Consider the following 25,571-nt stretch of genomic DNA (forward strand, 5'->3'; position numbering starts at 1 on the left):
AAGCCAAAACCAGGAGTGGAACAAACAGAAGGGAAAGCTATAATGTAAACACGTCACCAATAGTGTTGAGCTTTCCGATACCGCAAGTATTGGGTATTTTTGTGATATCGGAAATCGGAATCGGAAGTTCCCAGTGTATGGTTCCCAGGGTCTGGAGGAAAGGAGACTCTCCTTCAGGCCCTGGGATCCATATTCATGTAAAAAATAAAGAATTAAAATAAAAAATATGGATATACTCACCCGTCCGGCGGCCCCTGGACCTTACCGAATGTAACCGGCAGCCTCCGTTCCTAAGAATGAGGAGTTTAGGACCTGCGATGACGTTGCGGCTTGTGATTGGTCGCGTGAGCGATCGCGGCATCTAGAAAATAGCAAAGGGTTAACATCATTGGGACCTGATCTAATCAGGTCCCGATGATGTCACCTGGCAGAGTAACAGCTCTGCACAGGAATCACAGCACTTGCAAGACCCTGGGGTTCCTGAGTGCTGCGAGACCACCAACCGTAGAGAAATGTCGGCGCTGCACAAACCCTTGCTAGCACCCACGTTTATCTGCTGTTGGCGGTCATGAAGTGGTTAAAAATTTAAAAATTCAAGCTAAGGAACAGCAAGGTAGTGCGCAGCACTGGAAATAAACTTTAAGATAACAGTATACTTAATGCCCAGTCTCATTAGAGTGAGAGATTTTTTCAATTCTTACTGATTGCTTTGCATTCACACTTTAGTATACTCATAGTAATTTTACCATTTGTACATGACTTGTTGTGTATCACATGAACTACAGACTGGGCATTAAGTATACTGTAATGTTAAAATTTATTTCCAGTGCTGGTGCACTACTTTGCTGTTCCATAGCTTGAATTTTTACATTTTTAATATATAACAAATAAAGATTCATTTTTAAATAAAAAAACATTTGCAGGTTAAATCATCTTTCCTCACATCATTACTTGAGGTTGTGTGTTATTAAATAAATGGTCGATGTTTTGCCTTACAAAAAACCTTTTAGATTGTGTTAGTACTTTTTGGGATTTGGTTGGAAACCGCAACTCAAGTGTTCAACGTACAGTATTGTACAGGATAAATGTTATCTAGGCCTTACAAAGATTGTTTCAATAACATACATTAGACTGTATCTTCACCTGTCTCTGCCCGCTATCTAACCTCACCTCTCCCCCTATCTGACCACCATCTACTTACATTCTCTTCCTTGTCCTCTCTGTCTGACCCCAAGTCCAGCATCTAGCTCACCCTTCCAGAAACATCACACACCTAGACACTCACACTCTCCATCTCTATTCTACCGATGTCCTCCATATCATCACTCCACAATGCAGACAGCACCACTGTTTTGTACAATGCTACACTCATGTTAGCTATTGACTCAGCCGCCCCTCTCATGCACGGCAGAGTGCGATGAATGAAGACAGTTGTGGCACACCAACCTTACTAAATAGCTTTGGAGAGTGTCCAGGGTTGCAGAGCGGCGCAGTAAGAAAACGCATTCACAGAAAGGCTTCACCACATTCAAACAAGCAGCTTTCACATTCAAGACAGCCTTCACTTCTGCTAAACAGGTCTATTTGACAACCGTCATATTCTCTATATCCAACCACTCCAAAACAGCTATTCAACAGTTTTAACTCCCTTTTCCGCCCACCACTACCCCTTCGCCCTCCCTTATCTCTGCCGAAGACTTTGCTGTACACTTCAACAACAAGATTGACCAAATCATACAAGTCTTTACTGGTCAACCACCACAACCCCTATGTATACCAGACCACTACCGTCCCCAACTAACCTTCCTCCCCAATCACCAAAGAGGTTACTCATTTCCTCTCCAAATCACACCTCACCACCTGTGCACTTGACCCGATTCCATCCCACCTCTTCACCAGCCTCATCACCACACTTATCCCAGCCCTAACCCATATCTTAAACTTATCACTAATTTCTAGTACTGTCCCTTGTGCTTTCAAACATGCCATAATTACACCTATCCTGAAGAATCCATCTCTTGAGCCGACGTCCACACCACATTTTCCTATCATTTCTCATCTAATCTACTCTTTGACAACCTTCAATCTGGTTTTTACCCCCACCATTACACTGAAACTGACCTAACAAAAATTACCAATGAATTATTGCCAAAGTTATCAGACATTTCTCCATACTCCTCCTTCTAAATCTGTCCTCTGCCTTCAAGAGAATCAACCACTCCCTGCTATTATAGATCCCTTCTTTGCTCGATATCACAGACCTTGCTCTCTTCTGAATCTCCTCATACCTCTCTAACCACACATTTAGTGTCTGCCACTCCCACACTGCTTCTTCACCCCATCCTCTCTCTGCCGGAGTCCCTCAAGGCTCTGTCTTGTGATCCGCTACTATTGGGACAACTCATAGACTCCCATGGCTTCAACTACCGTCTATACACTGATGACACTCAAATCTACCTATCTGGACCAGGTGTCAGCCATATTCTCCTGCTTCTTCTCTCGCTTCCTAAACTTCAACATAGACAAAACTGAACTCATCATCTTTACCCCATCTCACCTATCTTCCCTACCTGATCTATCACAATAAATTATATTACTCTTTCCTCTGTACCTGAAGTTCTCTGCTTAGGAGTAACTCTCGCCTTTGCCTTGTCCATCAAACCACACATCCAAGCTATCACCACCTTCTGCTGCCTCCATCTTAAAAATGTTTCCAGAATCTGTCCCTTCCTCAACCCTCAATCTACTAAAATACAAGTGCATGTCCTCATCATCTCCTGCCTCGACTACTGCAATATCCTCCTCTGTGTCCTTCCTGCTAACATCCTGTCACCTCTCCAGTCTGTCCTCAATTTTGCTGCCAGTCTAATCCACCTCTCTCCTCTCTACATCTCTGCTTCTCTGCTCTCAAAGTCCCTTCATTGGCTCCCAATTTCACAACATATCCACTTCAAGGTACTAACACTGACCTACAAAGTGGTCCATAATCTGTCTCCCTCATATATCTCTGAACTAATCTCCCAATATCTCCCACCACATAATCTCCGATCTGCCCAAGACCTTCTTCTCTCCTCCACACTTGTACGTTCCTCACTGAATTGCCTGCAAGATTTCTCCCTAGTATCCCTCATCATCTGGAATTCTCTGCCACAACACATACAATTATCCCCCACACTCGGAGCTTTCAAGTGTAACTTGAAAACTTACAGCCTGCAATGACCTCACTTCCTTCTCACCAACACCAGAACTGCTTAGAATCCCGAACCTACCATCTCCTTTCCCATTATCGTGCAGACTGTATGCCCACAAGGGTAGGGTCTTCTCCCCTCTGTATCTGTCTATCACTATTGGTTTGTTCATTGTAATTTCTATTTGTGTTTTGCATATTACCCCTTTTCATGTACAGCACGATGGAATCAATGTTGCTCTTAAAATAAATAATATTAAAAATAATATAGAGTGTAATAAATGTAGCATCCATGATATACTTTTTTTCTGTTTCAGCAGGTATATCTGCCATTCAGAAAATTATTTTGAATAATGGATAACTCACTTAGCTTTAGAGTGACACCTACATGTTTTTGAGCTATTTTATGTTTCCATATTAAACAGATCATCCTTGCCAAATTCATACATTTACAATGAAAATATTTCTCATCTGTTTGAAAATATGAAAATTAACAACATATGCCTTTACACATAAGGAGACAAAGTGATATTAATATTTTTATACAATGTATTATTTCAAAAATAAGTTTTCAGCAATATCACATTTTTTACATGTCATATGCTCTTATATTTCACACAGAGATAGCATACTGTATTGTGCAACAGTGTTTAAGCTTGTCAAGTACATTCATAATTATGACTCCAGCAGACTAAAAGCAGCGTCTTAACAGCAATGTTTCTGAAAATAAAAAAATAGATTAACAATAGTAACTACAGTGGCGGGAACTGAACAATCTTTTCTTATAAATTTTGACATTCCCTTCATAAATATCACATTAATTTAACACATAATGAGTTGGCTACTTCAAAAAGTTCTATGGCTCCTTTATTGTACTGATTGGTGGTGAGGCCAGAGTTTGGATCCTCATAGATCAAAAATTCATGGACTACGCAAAGGATATGTCTTTTAAATGAGCTATGTTTAATTTTAACATTAACCCCTTAATGAGCACCGATACCCTTATTTCTCAGCGCTGTTAAAATGTGTATCGTGCCCCCAACATAGGAAAATCTCCGTGGTCTCAGCTACCGGGAGTAGCCGAGACCCCAGAAAGCATGATTCGGGTCAGTTTTTACCATCCCCAGTGTTGCAATAATCGGTGAATAATGGCGACCGCAAAAAAGTCCAATTTCATATTAATTTCCATGCACCTCCGGCACCTCCTAAATCCCCCGCTAAATCCCCCGGTCCTGTCCCCGGTCCTTGGTATCTTCTTCCTGGAAGAAAATGTTGGACACATGCGCAGTGCCCGTCGAGATCTGCTGGCTGGCACCCGGCAGCAATAGGAGATTTTTCCTATTGGTTCATTTTGATTACTGTGATAGACCCTATCACAGTGATCAAAATAAAAAATAGTAAATCAAACTCCCCTTTATCACCCCCTTAGTTAGGTAAAAATAATAAAATAAAACAATTATTTTTTTCCATTTTTCGGTTAGGATTGGGGATAGAGCTAGGGTTAGGGCTGGGGCTAGAGCTAGGGTTAGGGCTGGGCTAGGGTTAGGGTTGGAGTTAGAGTTAGGGTTAGAGTTGGGCTAGGGTTAGGATTGGGGCCAGGGTTAGATCTAGGATTAGGGTTGGACTAGGGTTGGGCTAGGGTTAGTATTGGGGCTAGGGTTGTGGTGTTGAGGTCAGGGTGATGTTGGCATTAGGGATATGTTGGGGATAGGGTTGGGATCAGGGCTGTGTTAAGGTTATAGTTATAATTGGGGGGATTCCACTGTTTAGGTACATCAGGGGGTTTCCAAATGCGACATGGTGCCCGCCATTGATTCCAGCCAAAACTTGGTTCAAAAAGTCAACCGATGCTCTCTCCCTTCTGAGCCCTGCTATGCGCCCAAACAGTGGCTTTCTCTGATATACGGGGTATTGGCGTTCTCAGGAAAAATTGCACAACAAATTTTGTGGTCCATTTTCTCCTAATCCCCTTGTGAAAATAAAAGAGTTTGGTTTCAAAATACATTTTTTGTGAAAAAAGTAAAATGTTCATTTTTTTCTTTCCACATTGCTTTAGTTCTCGTGAAGCACCTAAAGGGTTAATAAACTTATTGAATGTGGTTTTGCGCACCTTTAAGGGTGCAGTTTTTGAATGGTGTCACTTTTTGGTATTTTCCGTTATATAAACCCCCTAAACTCACTTCAAATGTGAGGTGGTCCATAAAAAAATTGTTTTGTAAATTTTGATGGAAAAATGAGAAACCCTGGTCAACTTTTAACCCATATAACGTCATAACAAAATTAAATTATGTTTAAAAAATGTGCTGATGTAAAGTAGACATGTAGGAAATGTTATTTATTAACTATTCTGTGTGATATGACTCTCTGATTTAAGGGCACAAAAATTACAATTTTGTAAATTGCTAAATTTTCCACATTTTTGCCAAATTTCCATTTTTTATAAATAAATGCCAGTCTTATCAAATAATTTTTACCACTAACATGAAGTACAATATGTCACGAAAAAACTTTCTCAGAATTAGTGGGATCCATTGAAGCCTTCCAGAGCTATAACCTCATAAAGTGACAGTGGTCAGGATTGAAAAAATTGGATTGGTCATTAAGTACAAAAATGGCTATGTCACTAAGGGGTTAAATATATTCTATACATTATATGTGAGCCTTGACCTCATTTTTGAAAACTTTATAAGCAAACTGGCCTAGCCGCTCATTGACATAAATCACAGCTCAGTTTTAATTTCTCAAACTTCCCTGAAAAAAATTAAAGTTGCACAATGATAGGCTGCTAGGGAAAACATGTGTGTTTTAGTATCAGGCACTGTCTGTATGATTTCAGCCAGGCATGTTTGATTTTGAAATGCAGCGACTGACAGATCTCTTGTTACCCATGCATGTAGAGAGAGACCTGTCACCCAAGGGGATTGGGCAGGGAGAGGCCGGCAGGGATTTATCTGTCCAACTAATCTCCTGTGTGGTTTGGTCTACAGCAGCCTTTAAAGTATGATTTTCTTCCAAACACCGCAATATTTCAGAGTCAAACATATATGGCTGAAATCATACAGTCAGTTCCTCATACATGTGGTCTGTGAATCGGGCAGTTGATTGCAATAACATGGAGGAAAGTGTAAGGCAAGGGATCAAAAAAATTCCCAGTTTTCTTCTAGATTCTATGACATATAAACTGGATTTTTTTGTCAAGGAAACAATACCTGGAAATGCATTTTAAACATTTATGAGATGACTATTTATCATCAGAAATTTTTAATATGGCTAATATGTGGTTTTTCAGCTGTCGTGAAAATGCAAATTCCAGATTACCATTATAGTTTGTAGTTTTCAGGTTATGCTAGGGTATTCTGGGTGAAGTAAAAGATTACATATGCAGATTTTTAGACCCTATGCTTGGTCAGTTGAGAAAGGTATTAGCCCATGAACGCTAATATGACTGTAGCCTCTTCCGGTGTACAAATGGCTGTGGCAACAAGAGAAAGACTTGTCTCAGTTGCATCAAATGTATGAAACTTTATGTAAAGCCACCTCACTATATGGCCAAAATAGCATGTCAACAGATACCAACTTTTCACTGACCATATATTTTTATGAAAAATTATTTTTAGGTTAGCGTTCCAGTTTATTCTAGTACCTGGTGAGAGGGGGAGACGCATAGAATATGTTGGGATGAGCAAAGTACCACCAGATAGGAAGTGAAGGTAAAAAATTATTTCTAGCTTCTATTTTTGACTAGCTTAAGTACTGCAAAAGAATAGAAATCAAAAGATCCTCGGCAGATACAACAGTTGTTCAGATCATTGGCCAAACATTTTGCAGAAAATAAAAAACCTATTGAAAATATATAGTCAATTCTGTGACCATGGATGTGGAATAAGAAATTATCACCATGGGGCATGGAAAATATGCAGATGTGATGTTATTTCTATTAGGACCAGAACAATTGATAACTCACCTTACATCATTTGAAATATTAAAGCATTAAAATCATTAATTTCCTTTAGGAAATAACCTCTAAATAGGTATTCATAATGATGAGCTTAATTTTTTACATTATTTAGATTCATACATTATGGTTCTCTTTTCATGCTTTTTTTCTAAAACAAATCATAGGGTATGTCCAATACAAAAAGTGGAATAACGTTGCAAACATGTTGCATTATTGTATACCAATACAGAACAATATTATTTTTATATTTTTGTTGTATAAAATTAGCCAACTTTTAAATATACTATAATTATATGCAAACTGTAAAATGGGAGCAAAGATCGACATAACAATTAATTGAACATTGATGCAATTTAATTAGGAATCTTTATTTGCATTTTACAATTATTACTGTTTTAGGGCTTAATTACTGTTTCAATCTTACTTTTACAGTGGAGGGTCCTAGTACCTGGATGACCACTAATGTTTTCTGACATATCAATATGACAGTAAAAAAGTAAAAATACAGCTCTGGCAAAAATTAAGAGACCACCATATCAAAACACTGTCATGGGCAGCCCAATCTCCAGACCTGAACCCCATTGAAAATCTCTGGAATGTATTCAAGAGGATGAGGGATAGTTACAAGCCATCAAACAAAGAAGAACTGCTTACATTTTTGTACCAGGAGTGGCATAAGGTCACCCAAAGCAGTGTGAAAGACTGGTGGAAAGCATGCCAAGACACATAAAAGCTGTGATTAAAAATCCTGGTTATTCCACAAAATATTGATTTCTGGACTCTTCCTGAGTTAAAACATTAGTATTGTTGTTTCTAAATGATTATGAACTTGTTTTCTTTGCATTATTTGAGGTCTGAAAGCCCTGGGTTTTATATTATTTTGACCATTTTTCTTTGTCAGAAGTTTATAGACTAAAAGAGCAATTTACATTTTACTCAAAAATATACCTATAAAGAGAAAAATCAGACAAACTGAACATTTTGCAGTGGTCTCTTAATTTTTGCCAGAGCTGTACATGTGTGATTCTGTACATCTAATTTAAAGGGAACCTGTCACCCCATTTTTTCAGTATGAGATAAAAATACCATTAAATAGGGCCTGAGCTGTGCTGGACAATAGTGTATTTTGTGTACCCTGAATCCCCACCTATGCTGCCGAAATACCTTACCAAAGTCGCCGTTTTCGCCTGTCAATCAAGGTGGTCTGGTCAAATGGGCGCGGCATCCCGCGGCCATTTTCCTGAAGCACCGGGCAGCAGAGCGCTCCATCTGCGCACGCGCAGCCTCAGGAAGATGGCCGCCGCCAGCGAAAAAGCAGAGAATAGTGCAGATCGCGCTCTTTTTCTTCAGCTGCGCAGTGCATTCCCCTGTTGGGCATGCGCAAACCACTACGCCACCAGCGGAAAGATAAGCAAGATCTGGGGGAGAAGAAGCGATTTCACCACACCCATTTGACCAGACCACCTTAATTGACAGGTGAAAACTGCGACTTTGGTAAGGTATTTCGGCAGCATAGGTGGGGAATCAGGGTACACAAAATACACTATTGTCCAGCACAGCTTAGGCCCTATTTAATGGTATTTTTATCTCATACTGAAAAAACGAAATGACAGGTTCCCTTTAAAGGGATGGATCTAATATAGATGCCAATTTAATATATGCAATTTGTGAGGAGGAATGTCTACATAAAACACAATCTACAGCTGTGTAGGGTCAGAGTAAATTGATACCTTTCTTGCAGAAATCCATCATGCTATTGCTGAGAAATGCACAATTGAAGTTTTATACAAATTAGTTGCAAGTTCATTGAGGCATGTCACTCTTTATTCTCTGGCTGGCGGCTGGATTCTGTGCTTGATTGACAGGTCAATCCAGCCTCTGTTGTCTGCCAGCTCTCACCAAGTCCTAGTCCACTGACTCTGACACAGATTACCGCAATGTTGGCACTTGTACAAGAGGCAGCAGACAACATAGACTAGACTGATTTTCTCAATAAAATGAAGGAGCCAGGCATAGGGCAGGGAATAAAGAGTGAGTACCAGAGAGCTGGAAGTCCTTTGACTCCTCGCCCTCATGCACTTGCAGCTAATTTACATAGAACTCAAACTGCAGAATTTTCAACCATGGCAGGATACGTTCTTACATATCAATTTACAAAGAGTACCTTTAGTTTTAAGTAGAAATTCTTACCAACAGGTTCGATTTAACTTCAGTCGATTAGGTCAGGACTTAAGTGGACCAAGAAGAGTGTGTTGTTTTTTCATTCTGATAATAAGGGCCAGAAAACCTCTTTGAATAGGTTCTTTAGTTTTTACATTTCAATATTTATAGTATATTATAATATTTTAAGATATCCTTATTATAAAATGAAATTTGAATGTTTATTTGGGGGCAATAAACTGAGAATTTGTTTTTTGTGGGCTTTTCTTTTTGTTATTTTTGAGTTGTGAAACTGTCTTTTGTGGATACCTGTATGCTTTCCCACATTGTCCGCTGGTCTTGCAAGGCTAAAATATGTCTAAAAAGCTATGCTTTAGTGAACCATATCTACAGCTTAAAGGTTTTTTTTAACTCCATCAAGTCAAATTCTGCATTTTTATGTGCTACTTTTTCATTTAGTCGATGATGTCTGGCTAGGATACCTAAGGTTCGTACTGAATACTGTGCATCTCCCTCTTTTTTTTTCTCCTCCAGGATGACAAAGAAATTGACCTGGAACATCTCCACCGACGTGTAAACAGCCTGTGCACTGATGATGAAAGCCCTCATAAACAGTTTTCTTCCTCATCAGTGGATCTGACGCCACTAGACATTGACACGTTACCAACGAGACAAACTTTGGAGCAAATTAGTGATTTCCGAAATACTCATATAACTACGACAACCTTTATACCGGAACAGATACAGACACTTAGTCGTAACTTGTCTACTAAAGCTGCTTCTGGATTTTCATTTGGTAATGTGCCTGAGCATCGAACTGGTCCTTTTAGGCACAGATCTCCCAATGGTGGATTTTTTCGAAGTCCAATTAAAACTATGTCATCTATTCCATACCAGCCAACTCCTTCTCTAGGGCTCAATCTTGGTAATGACCCTGACCGAGGTACCTCCATATGAGCTTTAGAGAGTTTCTTCTCCACTGTTTTTTCTTCTTGTTTCTTTTTCTTCTTGGACGCTATTTGCTAGGAGCATCTGTAAAACGATGGAACTAACATGGATGTATTTTTTTTATATCAAGATTATTAATAACAGTTTTTGATTCTTCGCTTTCTTCTTCCTCTTTTGTCTGTAAATGTGTTTTAAATCTTGTAAATTCATTTCACTGCCTCATCTTTATTTCTTCTCTGTTTCTTCTGGAAAACAAGTTAATGTATTTATGAATCTCACTTTACTTTCAAAGTTACATCTGCAATAATTCCAAATCTTTGCATCTTATTTGATGATTCTCCTTTATACTCTGCTGCTCCTGTGTCCCATAAAAGTGGACCAAAGGCGAACCCTGCAGTTTAGAGTAAAAAAAATGCTATTCAGGCTGTAAGAAAAAGAATGCAATTTTGTAGGACTACAAAAAAGCCATTTCTCCACCAGAAAAGAATATATTAAAGCATATTTTTGCTGCACTGTAGCAGTGCATATGTAAATTAATCAACTCATTTTTTAAATGTACAGTTTACTTTTTGGGTTAAAGGTCTGCACCAATTCAATGTATGTATATATGACAGTGTATGCATACAGTATTCATGTGTGTGACTAAAGAAAAATCTGGATAATGTTGACATTATGTTCATATATACAGGAAGGAGTTCATAGACCTCGTAACATATATACTACCGCTATTCTAATTTTGGCTATGTGCTGTGGGTGTACATATTTTCAAATATTTTTATATTTTATATGTTTTATTTTTTTATGATTTTCAGACTTTTTTTTTCAAGAAAAATAATATTTTACTATCTATGGTAAAAAATAAAATGCCACTATGAGTGCAGTAAGGAGAGGGGGCCGTAGTTCAGGATATCCTTTTATCACAGACAGTGACAATCTGCATAGGGTTCTTCTATGTTAGCAAACAAGAGAGATGAACTGACCAGAGGGCAACATAACCTCTTCTTTCTTAAACGGGAGACTAACAAAATTCCAAAAGTTAGCAGCATGTGAATAGTAAAGCTGTGCCGCTTCCACAGCAGTTTCACACCCTCCTGCCATACTGTCCAAACTGAAAACAGTGTCGTACCATCATATCCATTAATAAAAATGAATTTAAAAATCAAATTCAGTCTACATAATGGCAACATTATCCAGACTTCCAGCATTATATATATCATAGGAATATGGACTATATACGCCAATTGATAAATGTGTTCATGTTTAAGTTAAAAAAATATATCATACAATAGCGCTTTAGAAAAACAAAAGTAAAAAAAATAACAAATTATATACAATGAGAATATTTACTTTAGAAAGTTCTTAACTATTTTAACAAGAAGAGTTTTATATCACATCATACCATCTCTACTTTTCTATTATGTCGGAAAATGCTAAATATTTCAACGATTTCATTCAATCTATTAATTGTTTAATTTGAAGGAATATAATCTGGTATGCGATAGCTGGACATGTACCTCCACTAATAAAAAATGGTCTGTATGAAAAATACGCATTTGACACAAATCAAACTGATCAGACACTCAAAAATAGGGCTCTTTCTATTTACAGTGTCTGCAAGAAGTTCAATATTACAAATGACTACTTTCATAAAAAAGATAAAACAGTGTCACACCTGCCCATGGGATGCCTTTTACTGCAGCTGAGTCCTGTTAATAGGGTATCAGTTGGGCTTCAGCACTAGACACAACTATTGGTCAAGTACGGGGTTGTTTTTACAAGAAATCAGCTATATCGTGCAACACTTTTGAAGGAAGAAACCTATAAAACATCAGTTTTGTGTAAACATTACAATGTAATCTAGAGCTGTACACTAGTTTCTACACATTTTGTAGTCATAGATTTTCTCACTTACAGTCTGGATAATTGAATGCTGACACTCATTATTATTGTAAATTTAGGTAAAAAATGCAAAATGTATTTTATGAAAAGAAAAATCTAAGGATAAAAGAATATATTGATAGATCTCCACCATGCAAATCAGAAGGCCTTATTTAACACTAAATGGCAGTGTATATATATATATATATATATATATATATATATATATATATATATATATATATAGTTGTGTTTAAGCTTTTCTATGATTATGAACATTTCTGAGTGGCCTTACTTAGTTGCAGCATACTGGGATACTTTAGTTATAGTGTGGTTTGCTTATATTATATGCATCTCAGTAAAAGGAGAGTGTTTATTACTTTGATCAGTTGAATTCCAAAGTTGGAAAAGTTCTAAGAAAGCTAGAGATTATTTTTTCATAAATGAAACAGTAAACAAATGGAATTACCTATTACTTTAGTGAAATGGAGCTAAAAGCTTCATTTAGAACACAGGGCCATTTCTCATTTCCATTCTGGTACCTCAAATTCAAGTTTCCATGGTAAAATTTTACCAATAGGTCAATCACATATTAAGCAGAAAAAAAATCAATGCATCTTAATGGACTTTACAGGGAATGTCTCAAAAACAATGCCCCTTCTCTGAAATAACTCAGTGCTCTTAAGATAATTACTGATGCTTCATCTCACAAACGTGCTGTTTTGCCCTTCCCATTCATACCCTCTTTTCATAATACTGGTAATTATGATAGCTGCTTCCTCCTATTTAGGGACCAAAGCATGGGGGGGATTCTCAAGAGAGCAGCAGATAACAAGTTAAAAATGTTAAGTGCAAAAAGCATTCAGAAGGGGGGAAAAGTAGGAAGTTCACAATATTCAGCCAACTTTCCTGGGGTTCTGAAGGGGGTTTTACAAACAGAGCAAGTACCCAACCCCCCCAAATCCAATGCTGGCTCTCCAAAGCTGCTCAGGTTTCATCGTCAAATCAACAGTTCGCTTCACTAATGTGGCCAATCGCTGAACTCAGCATCAGTGTCGAGACAGATGGCATGAGCCGTTGAGCTCATTGTATAAGAACCTTTAAATTTGACATTTACATTTGTAAGAGACAGAGTTATTTTAGAGTATTTGAAATACAATAGTCACCTAGCATATTAGATATGATGCATATCGACTTTTGCAACCATATGTTTGATTAGAAATGAAGAAGTTTTAAAAATAGTCTTAATTAAAAATATTTTACCAATTCCTGTATATACAGCTTCTAGAAAGACTTCCGTGACTACATGGTTACAGACTATAACAGACTTGTGATTTTGCAATCAGGTATCTCTCTTCATTCACCAGGTGATGCTTACACAAAGATATGTTCCTGCAAATGTTTGCTTCCAATCATTGCCCAGTGTAAAAGACACAGGGCTCAAAGAACAAAACACTCATTTATTGTTGATCACATCTTTAATATGGGCTTAAAAATTATTGTTGGTGTAAACAGGAGATGTGCATCCGACAATGAGGCAATGTACATGACAGAAGCGGAAACAAATGTTCACATGAACCAGTCCCCCTTATTCACTGTTACACATAATGAAAATTAACAAAGCGCAATTGACTTCATATATGAGTGATCGACGCTCAGTAGGGACAATTTCTTAGCCTTTGTAAATGGATCCTTATGCAGGATTAGTTTTTTTTTGTGGTCTGAGTACAGAGAAATAACAGAATTGCCAACTTCTGGACATTCAGCAGAGGCATAATTAGAGTCCCATACGTACCAGGTCAAAATTTTGGGGTCTTAGCCCCTAAACTTTCTGTGTTCACTTCCAGTGTAGTTAAGTGTAACTTGCAGATTTTTATACATCGAAATGGTGAAATTAGAGGTGAAATCAGATCTGTAACTTTTCCTCAACGCAGTAATAATGCTGCGTATTTCAACATCAGAAGAAAATCTATTTAATGCTTTCCAAAAGACATTCCACTAAGTGTAGATAGTGTTTTGAAAAACTTATTCACAAATCGTACTGCACATTGTCACAAACCAGCAGTGTAGAATCCGCATTGCAAATCTAAAATCCTGAATATGGCTTGACTCATGCTTGACTCCCTCCATCCTTCTGAAACCTGATTGACTTTAATTCACAATAAACATAATAATCATATAGCCATAGCACACATTTCACAAATATACAGACATATTGTAAACATACACACAAAATACACTGGAATATATCCACACATATTATGTGTATGCCAGTATAAACATTGCAAACATATGTTCCCACAATACGCACACAATACACATACGCATACCTTTTCTGATATACAGTGGGTACAGAAAGTATTCAGACCCCTTTACATTTTTCACTTGCAGCCATTTGTTAAATTCGAAAAAGTAAATTTTTTTCACATTAATGTTAACTCTGCACCCCATTTTGACTAAAAAAAAAGAAATGTAGAAATGCTTGCAAAGGTAATAAAAAACAAAAACGAAATATCACATGTTCATAAGTATTCAGACACTTTGCTCTGACATTTATATTTAAGTCACATGCTGTCCATTTCCTTGTGATCCTCCTTGAGATTGTTCTACTCCTTCATTGGAGTCCAGCTGTGTTTAATTAAACTGATAGGACTTGATTTGGAAAGACACACATCTGTCTATATAAAGGCCCCGTCACACACAGCGACGCTGCAGCGATACAGACAACGATGCTGATCGCTGCAGCGTCGCTGTTTTGTCGCTGTGTGGTCGCTGGAGAGCTGTCACACAGACCGCTCTCCAGCGACCAACGATGCCAAGGTCCCCGGGTAGCCAGGGTAAACATCGGGTTGCTAAGCGCAGGGCCGCGCTTAGTAACCCGATGTTTACCCTGGTTACCAGTGTAAAATGTAAAAAAACAAACAGTACATACTCACCTTCGCGTCCCCCGGCGTCCGCTTCCTGCACTGACTGAGCGCCGGCCCTAACAGCAGAGCGGTGACGTCACCGCTGTGCTGTACTTTCACTTTCCGGCCGGCAGTCAGTCAGTGCGGGAAGCGGACGGCAAGGGACCTGACGGACACCGGAATGTGAGTATGTACGTTTTTTTTTTTTTACATTTACGATGGTAACCAGGGTAAACATCGGGTTACTAAGCGCGGCCCTGCGCTTAGTAACCCGATGTTTGCCCTGGTTACCAGTGAAGACATCGCTGAATCCGTGTCACACACACCGATTCAGCGATGTCAGCGGGACCTAAACGACCAAAAAAAGGTCCAGGCCATTCCGACACGACCAGCGATCTCACAGCAGGGGCCTAGTCGCTGGTACGTGTCAAACATAGCGAGATCGCTACTGAGGTCGCTGTTGCGTCACAAAACTTGTGACTCAGCAGCGATCTCGCTAGCGATCTCGCTATGTGAGACGGGGCCTTAAGACTTCACAGCTTATAGTGCATGTCAGACTAATTGAGAATCATGAGGTCAAAGGAACTGGCCAAGGAGCTTTGAAACAGAATTGTGGCAAGGCACAGATCTAGCCAAGGTTACAACAGAATTTCTGCAGTAGTTAAGGTTCCTAAGAGGACAGTGGTCTCCATAATCTTTAAATGGAAGAAGTTTGGGACCACCAGAAGTCTTCCTAGACCTGGCAGTCCAGCCAACTTGAGCAATCGTGGGAAAAGAGGCTTGGTGAGAGAGGTAAAGAGGAACCCCAAGATCACAGTAGCTGAGCTCCAGAGATGCAGTAAGGAGATGGGAGAAAGGTCCACAAAGTCAACTATCACTGCAGCCCTCCACCAGTCAGGCCTTTATGGCAGAGTGGCCCGACAGAAGCCTCTCAGTGCTAGACATATGAAAGCTCTCATAGACTTTGCTAAAAAACACATGAAGGACTCCCAGACTATGAGAAATAAGATTCTCTGGTTTGATGAGATGAAGATAGACCTTTTTGGTGATAATTCTAAGCTGTATGTGTGGAGAAAACCATGCACTGCTCATCACCTGCCCAATACAATCCCAACAGTGAAACATGGTGGTGGCAGCATCATGCAATGGAGGTGTTTTTCAGCTGCAGGGATAGGACGACTGGTTGTCATTGAAGGAAACATGATTGCGGCCAAGTATGGAGATATCCTGGATGAAAACCTCTTCCAGAGTGCTCTGGACCTCAGACTTGGCCGAAGGTTCACCTTCCAACAACACAATGACCCTAAGCACACAACTAAAATAACAAGGGAGTGGCTTCAGAACAACCCTGTGACCATTCTTGACTGGCCCAGTCAGAGCCCTGACCTAAACTCAATTGAGCATCTCTGGAGAGACCTGAAAATAGCTGTCAACCAATGTTCACCATCCAACCAGACGGAACTGGAGAGGATCTGCAAGGAAGAATGGCAGAGGATCCCAAAATCCAGGTGTGAAAAACTTGTTGCATCATTCCCAAGAAGAATCTTGGCTGTACTAGCTCAAAAGGGCGCTTCTACTCAATACTGTGCAAAGAGTCTGAATACTTATGACCCTGTGATATTTCAGTTTTTCTTTTTTAATAAATTTCAAAAATTACTACATTTCTGTTTTTTTCAGTCAAGATTGGGGGCAGAGTGTATATTAATGAGAAAAAATGTATTTATTTGAATTTACCAAATGGCTGCAATGAAACAAAGAGTGAAAAATGTAAAGGGGTCTGAATACTTTCCGTACCCACTGTAGTTAAAGCATGGAGCATGTTTTACAGCATTCTCATCCCAATAAGCAAATAACTAGGGATAGGGGGCAGCAGAAAATGGAGAAAACTGCAAGAGGGACACAGGACAGCAGAAAGCAGGTGGGGCGAGGAAGTGACAGCAGAAAACTGCTAAAGAGGAAGGGGGGAAAATGAAAGAAGAAAGTAGGTAGTGGGAGTAGGGCAGAAGTCTTCTGTATTCTACAAGTCCTGCTTTCAGTATCTGCCTTTGCTTACTCCCTTCATATGTCAGTCCGACTACAGCAATATATGTGTATAGTAATCTTTAGCAAACAGGTACAGTAGGTTGGCAAGAACAACATTATTGCAGGTGAGGGTGAGGATTCAAACTCTGGATGAATTCTGCCAGCAATAGATAAACATATATCCTCAGACGGCTCTGGTACAGTCTGGTACAGTGCCATGATGGTCCAGTCACATCATAAACTGAAAATTTGCTCATCTGTATACCCATCTCTGCATCTGACTATGCTGCGCTGTGCTGGCAAAGGAGGCTAGAGAGCTGCCGATTCTATTTTAGAGCGGGTTCCCTACCACTTCGTGCCTGTTCACGGTTAAATCTTGCCATCTTCTTCCAGTGTACATGAAAAAATAGAAGCATCAATGATCGGTCTAAAGCCACAGAAACTTTTCGAGAATTTAGACCTCATCTTTTTAGAATTCACATTGAATGCTGCCAACATCTACATATCGGTAGTATGGTTGTAGACACATAATATTAGTCATTTTTATCATTTGTTTTGATTTTCCAATTTTTACATAGAACTTATTTCTTAATAATTTCTTAATAAATTGTCCCCAAAATAAGAAATAATCAGGTGGGAACCCTAAGCTGTTTTTTTATACACAAAGTATTTTTTTTTAATTAAGACTATATACAAAATTGTTTTCAATGTTATATACAAAGTTGTTTTTTGCATCAGTATAATTGAAATATTGTGTGTAATTGAACACATACGGTACTTTTACATTTTAAGATGAGTATAAGCATTATCTGGTAACAGCTACACTGCTCGAAGTACAGTCATAGTATAACTTATGGTAAATTACTCAATAAACTACATGTGCATTCTGCCATATTTATAAGTTCAGGATGGCTAGAAGCCATCTGTATTTTTGGACTAACACCACTGCATTACTTGCAGATAGCATTTCTAAAGTGGTGAAAGGAAGTTTTATTTTTCTACATGTGACTTCTTCTCTGTTATACTTAGGTTTGTTTAGGGTCTTTTCATTTGGCAGCAAAAGAAAGAAGCAGGCGTCTATTAAATTATACAAGAATCTGTAGTTACAAATTAAAAAGCAAGTAAGTCAAGGGTAACAGCATAGGGAAAGGAGTGGTGATTAGTGATGAGCGAACGTGCTTGGATAAAGTGTTATTCCGGGCACGCTCATGTGCTAACCGAGTGTCTTCAGCGTGCTCGAAAAATATTTTCAACTCCCCACGCCTGCATTCCGGGTGTTCGACAGCCTCAGCACATGAAGGGATTGCCTAACAAATATATAATCCCCCAAGTGTTGCAGTTGTCGAACAGGCACGAGACATTCAGCCGCAGGAACGCAAACATAATTTTCGAGCACACCCAAGACACTTTTTAAGCAAACGAGCATGCCCGGATAACACTTTATCCAAGCATGTTCCCTCATCATTAGTGGTTATGCATTATGTGCAAGTTTTCTATCACAAAGAGGGATAGCTAGTCTTTAAAATGAGTTCTGAAAGTTTATTAACAAATGTATTTGACATTTCAATAAAGTATTGTAAGACCCAGGTTACTATGCCTACTGTAAATTGCGTAGGGAAATATATCATAGTTTGTTTTTCAGTCTCAAATGCATTCATCAAACTAAGTTAACCTTTTATTCTGGTTTGTATAATAAAGATGTTTGCTGGTAGGCCAAAAATTGCCACGAATGCCAAAATACTAGGTAATTGTAAAATGAATAATTTAGTCATTTGTTACTTGTTAGGAAATGCTATGGTGGATATAGTTTATGCTTTATAGTTGTCATAAATTTTGCATTATTGGGATTTTCATTTATTTTTATATTAAAATATATACATTTCATTATGTTGCTATCACATTGGTGCTTAAAGCAGATGTTTTTGGACATACAATTATTATACCCTGCCCAACCCCTAGCCCCAACATAGCAATTGTGTTTTAGGTTTTCTTCCTTGCTTTGCTTAGATGAATTTCATTTTTCTCTAGTCTTGATTCAGGATCTCGCTATTGAGTGGCCCAGGAGTCCAGTACCTTAGGGATTGCTGTCTATAAGATTGTATGTCAGGGATTAACATAATTAATATTTTGGCTTACAATTAATGGTAGATTCCTAGATATACTTATAGGAGAAGTCCCATGTCAATAAGTATTGGCATATTGCTAGGACATCCCGTCACTTAATCATCACTGGGGATTCAACCAGGAGATCTCCTGCAATCCCGAAAATGAAGTCAATGCCGAACTGCTTCCCTGGTCTGGTGTGTTTTCAGGTATATACCGGTTGGAGAATTCTATTTATTTGCATTGAGCCATGCTGCAGGTGGTGGTAGAGAATGCACCTATGTACAGAAAAAACAGTGCTGGAAAAGCAGTCCTGAAGTTACACTGCAGGTTTTCCATTCTAAGGAACAACAATTCTAGAGGTTAGATTCCCAGCCTTCATTATGTGAGTATAGAGAAAAAGAAAATGACAAACGGCTTCACAGGAACGCCAAGCTGGTGTTAGGAGGGGTTAAAACGGAAGATATGCTGCAGCTCCAGCCGGATGCCTCGCAAGAGGATCAAACAAGAAGGGACAAAAAACGGTCATAGGAGTGCATGCGCTCCTATGACCGTTTTTTTGTCCTTTCTTCATTACATGAGTGACATGGCATAACTTAGGACTAAGGATGGTGCATATTGACGCGAAAGACCAAGTACAGCGAACACATCTATATTCCGTGGCTGCCGGACAATAGTAAAGCAAATCGCCTCCTACTTGCCGGCATCCTTGGCTCTTGTTTTCATTAGCTAGCCTGTAGCAGTGTCACATGTGTCAACAATAATGTCATAATATCATGCCAGACTGGCTAACCTAAAGTAAAGCCTGGGTTTCAGGCAGCTCACTCAGCTCTGAATTGATTTGCACCATGTCTACTTAGGACTTTTATAGGTATTTGTAGAATTTTGAGGTACCTTAAGAATTTTTATAATAAAAAAAATTGTTTTATGAGTTTAAACAATTGTGGAATTCGTATCTTAAAAACACACCTTTCCAACATTAAAAATGTTGTTGTTTTATTTTTTTTGTAAGTCATATCTTCAAGGCCACCAAAATATTTTTCCTTAAAATAGAGGCGCTCCCAACATCATTCTGTCTACATAAGTTTTTTTTAAAATGTAAGATAGTGAGATATGTATTAACACATCAACTTTACTAAAATGCTTAGGCTATTTCTTTGTTTTGCTTGGATAATGCTGTGCTTACTAATCCACCTGTGCCAAGCTTTAGTTTGGAATTCTAGGTGAGAATCAATTGTCGGTTGCATATTACCTCATTAAACCTTGACCGGTATTAGTATCCGCTCAGTTCGCAAATAAGCGCTAGAACATGCAGTGGGACGACACTTGTCTTTTTCTCATGTAAACCAATATTACAGTTTACGCGAGATTTTCTATATAAAAACGGCAAAAGGCTGTTGGGTTTTAAAAATCAAAATGGCTAATTTAACAACAAGTGAGCTTTAATTTAAAGCAACCAATCATAGAGTACTAATAACTCTCATTAGTTTATCCTCCATTCCGCGTGATTGATCAACCGATTTAGACCGATTGCTATGGTAAAAACATTGGTTACATTGGTTATTAAATAAGCCTTCCTGTGTTCTCTTACTGCAGTACATGAATGGTAAGGATGACAGCATTGATTGTGTTCGCTGTTTATTGCAGTTGTTTACTTGTATAAATAATATCAATATAGTGTCTGAGATAATTTACTTCCGTTTTCTTACCTTTTATTTGCACCCAGGCATGTGCACTTAAGAAATGAGTGACATCTGTGAATCTTTATTTTTTTGTTCTAAGTTTCATGATTTGCTTTATTAATATGTATAAAAAAATATGAAAAATATATATATATTCTTCATACATATTTTTGATGCTGGTTCTCCAGGGTGCATCTTGTACTGTCAATGCTTTTGTACTAAATCTTCAAATATTGTCTACTGTGTAAGGCAGATTTGTTTCTATTCAAATCATGCAAAGGCCATTTTGTTTCTAAGGGTACAAGTGTCTGAAAGCATGCACATTTTGTTTCCCCTTGCGACATCCGTTGTCTCATGCATATTGGATTTTAAAAGTTAAAATGAAAAAATAAAAGAATAATAATTATATGATAAAGCTATGTAGAGACATGCCAGATGTTGCAGTAAAATTTAGCTAAATTGAAATAACTGTTAGCCATGTACAGTATTTAAAATAGGCCTATTTTCATGTGCTGCCTATTTAAACACAAAATTACAGAAAACATTTTTGGAGGCCTCCGTTACAAGTGGCAGAGCTTTCTGTGTATAATTTGTCTAAATGATTTGTCTAATAAAATTGTTTTCTAAATTGTGTTTCTCGTTCTTTGACCTCCGATATCACTGCATGCTGTCTAAATCCATGAGATAGTTAATGACTTGCATTGCAATATGTTTGCTACCTTGTTTTGGCCTGTTCTTTAGGAATCAGGTAAGTTGGTATAGGAAAGTTAGCACTCGTGCCCAGACCCTAGAGCCTCTAGAGGCTTAAATGGGCTTTGAAAACATCTTTGGCAGGAGCGCACCACTCCCCTGATTCACAGCTTTCTGCTTGCCGGGGGGTCAGTACCCTACTACTTGATTACCAGCTTAAGCAAATAGCATTGTCTTGCTACTGGCCTAAGCTATGGTGTCACCAATGCTTCAAACAGAGGCAGCTTTGCCTATGCAGCATCAGAGGAGAGCAGGAGCACTGAACTTGGCCGGATCTACGAATATGGCCAGATTCAGGTCAGTGCTTACAAGTGTTCTTGGAAAGAGCTTGTAAGTGCTGCATATTTTGCCTTGGACACTGTACACAGTTGATAGTCTGTAACCTTGAAAGTAACCATGACAATCAGTATATAACACAAATAAAAATTACTCAATTCTTGAAATCATAGAGACATTTTTAAAGGGATCCTGTCCCCAGGTTTTTATTACTTAATCTGAGAGAAGCATAAGGTAAAGACGGGGATCTTGATTCCAGCAATGTGTCACTTACTGGGCTGCTTGCTGTAATTTTGATAAAATCACTGTTTTATCAGCAGGAGATAATTATTAGAGGCCTAGTAAACCTGATGCCAGGAGGTCAAGCATATTCATGAGCACTGTATAACATTGGCAGCTTCATATACAGTACTGTGCAAAAGTTTTAGGTATGAATGGAAAAAGTGCTGCAAAACAAGAATACTCAATCAAGAAGTGATAATAGTTTATTTTTATCTATTAACAAAATGAAAAGTGGATAAACAGAAGAGAAATCTAAATCAAATCAACTTTTGGTGTGAACACCCTGTGCCTTTAAAACAGCATTAACCCTTTTACCCCCAAGGGTGATTTGCACGTTAATGACCGGGCCAATATTTACAATTCTGACCACTGTCCCTTTATGAGGTTATAACTCTGGAACGCTTCAACGGATCCCGGTGATTCTGACATTTTTTTTCTCGTGACATATTGTACTTCATGATAGTGGTAAAATTTCTTTCATATTACCTGCGTTTATTTGTGCAAAAATGGAAGTTTGGCGAAAATTTAGAAAATTTTGCAATTTTCCAACTTTGAATTTTTATACAATTAAATCACAGAGATATCTCACACAAAATACTTAATAAGTAACATTTCCCACATGTCTACTTTACATCAGCACAATTTTGGAACCAAAATTTTTTTGTTAGGGAGTTATAAGGGTTAAAAGTTTACCAGCAATTTCTCATTTTTACAACACCATTTTTTTTTAGGGACCACATCTCATTTGAAGTCATTTTGAGGGGTCTATATGATGGAAAATACCCAAGTGTGACAACATTCTAAAAACTGCACCCCTCAAGGTGCTCAAAACCACATTCAAGAAGTTTATTAACCCTTCAGGTGTTTCACAGGATTTTTGGGAATGTTTAAATAAAAATGAACATTTAACTTTTTTACACAAAAAATTTATTTCAGCTCCAATTTGTTTTATTTTACCAAGGGTAACAGGAGAAAATGGACCACAAAAGTTGTTGTACAATTTTTCCTGAGTATGCCAATACCCCATATGTGTGGGTAAACCACTGTTTGGGCGCATGGCAGAGCCCGGAAGCAAAGGAGCGCCATTTGACTTTTCAATGCAAAATTGACTGGAATTCAGATGGGACGCCATGTTGCGTTTGGAGAGCCCCTGATGTGCCTAAACATTGAAACCCCCACAAGTGACACCATTTTGGAAAGTAGACCTCCTAAGGAACTTATCTAGATGTGTGGTGAGCACTTTGACCCATTAAGTGATTCACAGAAGTTTATAATGCAGAGCCGTAAAAATAAAAAATCATATTTTTTCACAAAAATGATTTTTCACCCCCAATTTTTTATTTTCCCAAGGATAAGAGAAGAAATTGGACTCCAAAAGTTGTTGTACAATTTGTCCTGAGTACGCTGGTACCCCATATGTGGGGGTAAACCACTGTTTGGGCGCAAGGGAGAACTCGGAAGGGAAGGAGCGCCGTTTGACTTTTCAATGCAAAATTGACTGGAATTGAGATGGGATGCCATGTTGTGTTTGGAGAGCCCCTGATGTGCCTAAACATTGAAACCCCCCACAAGTGACACCATTTTGGAAACTAGACCCCCAAGGAACTTATCTAGATGTGTTGTGAGAACTTTGAACCCCCAAGTGTTTCACTACAGTTTATAACGCAGAGCCGTGAAAATAAAAAATCCTTTTTTTTCCACAAAAATTATTTTTTAGCCCCCAGTTTTGTATTTTTCCAAGGGAAACAGTGTAAATTGAACTCCAAAAGTTGTTGTCCAATTTGTCCTGAGTACGCTGATACCCAATATGTGGGGGGGAACCACCGTTTGGGCGCATGGCAGAGCTCGGAAGGGAAGGAGCGCCATTTGGAATGCAGACTTAGATGGATTGGTCTGCAGGCGTCACGTTGCATTTGCAGACCCCCTGATGTAATTAAACAGTAGAAACCCCCCATAAGTGACCCCATATTGGAAACTAGACCCCCCAAGGAACTTATCTAGATGTGTTGTAAGAACATTGAACCCCCAAGTGTTTCTCTACAGTTTATAACGCAGAGCCGTGAAAATAAAAAATATTTTTTTACACAAAAATTATTTTTTAGCCCCCAGTTTTGTATTTTCCCAAGGGTAACAGTTGAAATTGGAAAAGTTGTTGTCCAATGTGTCCTGAGTATGCTGATACCCCATATGTTGAGGTAAACCCCTGTTTGTGCGCACGGGAGAGCTCGGAAGGGAAGGAGCACTGTTTTACTTTTTCAACGCAGAATTGGCTGGAATTGAGATCGAACGCAATGTCGCATTTGGAGAGCCCCTGATGTGCCTAAACAGTGGGAACCCCCAATTATAACTGAAACCCTAATCCAAACACACCCCTAATCCTAATCTCAACTGTAACCCTAACCACACCCCTAACCCTGAAACACCCCTAACCCTAATCCCAACCCTATTCCCAACCATAAATGTAATCCAAACCCTAAACTTAACTTTAGCCCCAACCCTAACTTTAGCCCCAACCCTAACTTTAGCCCCAGCCATAACCCTAACCCTAACCCTAGCCCTAACCCTAGCCCTAACCCTAACCCTAGTCCTAACCCTAGCCCTAACCATAGCCCTAACCCTAACCCTAGCCCTAACCCTAACCCTAATGGAAAAATGGAAATAAATACATTTTTTTTTTATTTTTTTATTTTTCGTAACTAAGGGGGTGATGAAGGGGGGTTTGATTTACTATTTATAGCACGTTTTCTAGCGGATTTTTGACTGGCAGCCGTCACACACTAAAAGACGCTTTTCATTGCAAAAAATGTTTTCTGCATTACCACATTTTGAGTGCTATAATTTTTCCATATTTTGGTCCACAGAGTCATGTGAGGTCTTGTTTTTTGCGGGACGAGTTGACGTTTTTATTGGTAACATTTTCGGGCATCTGACATTTTTTGATCGCTTTTTATTCCGTTTTTTGTGAGGCAGAATGACCAAAAACCAGCTATTCATGAATTTCTTTTTTGGGGGCGTTTATACAGTTCCGCATTTGGTAAAATGGATAAAGCAGTTTTATTCTTCGGGTCAGTACGATTAAAGCGATACCTCATTTATATCATGTTTTATGTTTTGCCGCTTTTATACGATAAAAACTATTTTATAGAAAAAATAATTATTTTTGCATCGCTTTATTCTGAGGACTATAACTTTTTTTATTTTTTTGCTGATGATGCTGTATGGTAGCTCATTTTTTGCTGGACAAGAGGACGTTTTCAGCAGTACCATGGTTATTTAATTCCGTCTTTTTGATCGCATGTTACTCCACTTTTTGTTTGGCGGTATGATAAAGCGTTATTTTTTGCCTCGTTTTTTTTTTTTTTTTTTAGGTGTTCACTGAAGGGGCTAACTAGTGGGACAGTTTTATAGGTCGGGTCATT

The 25,571-nt window shown here is 38.6% G+C and overlaps 1 protein-coding gene across 1 annotated transcript in view; it reads left to right on the plus strand.

Moving 5' to 3' along the window:
• GRID2 (glutamate ionotropic receptor delta type subunit 2) overlaps window positions 1-11,550 on the plus strand; it is a 1,941,594-nt gene extending 1,930,044 nt beyond the window's left edge. The window contains exon 16 of the mRNA XM_077277244.1: window positions 9,840-11,550. Coding sequence (XP_077133359.1) covers window positions 9,840-10,262 — 423 coding nt within the window. The 3' untranslated portion in view covers window positions 10,263-11,550. The remainder of the gene's footprint in view (window positions 1-9,839) is intronic.
• Window positions 11,551-25,571: the final 14,021 nt, after the last annotated feature.

The sequence above is a fragment of the Ranitomeya variabilis genome, chromosome 1 (assembly GCF_051348905.1).
Source record: "Ranitomeya variabilis isolate aRanVar5 chromosome 1, aRanVar5.hap1, whole genome shotgun sequence".
Taxonomy (NCBI): Eukaryota; Metazoa; Chordata; class Amphibia; order Anura; family Dendrobatidae; genus Ranitomeya; species Ranitomeya variabilis.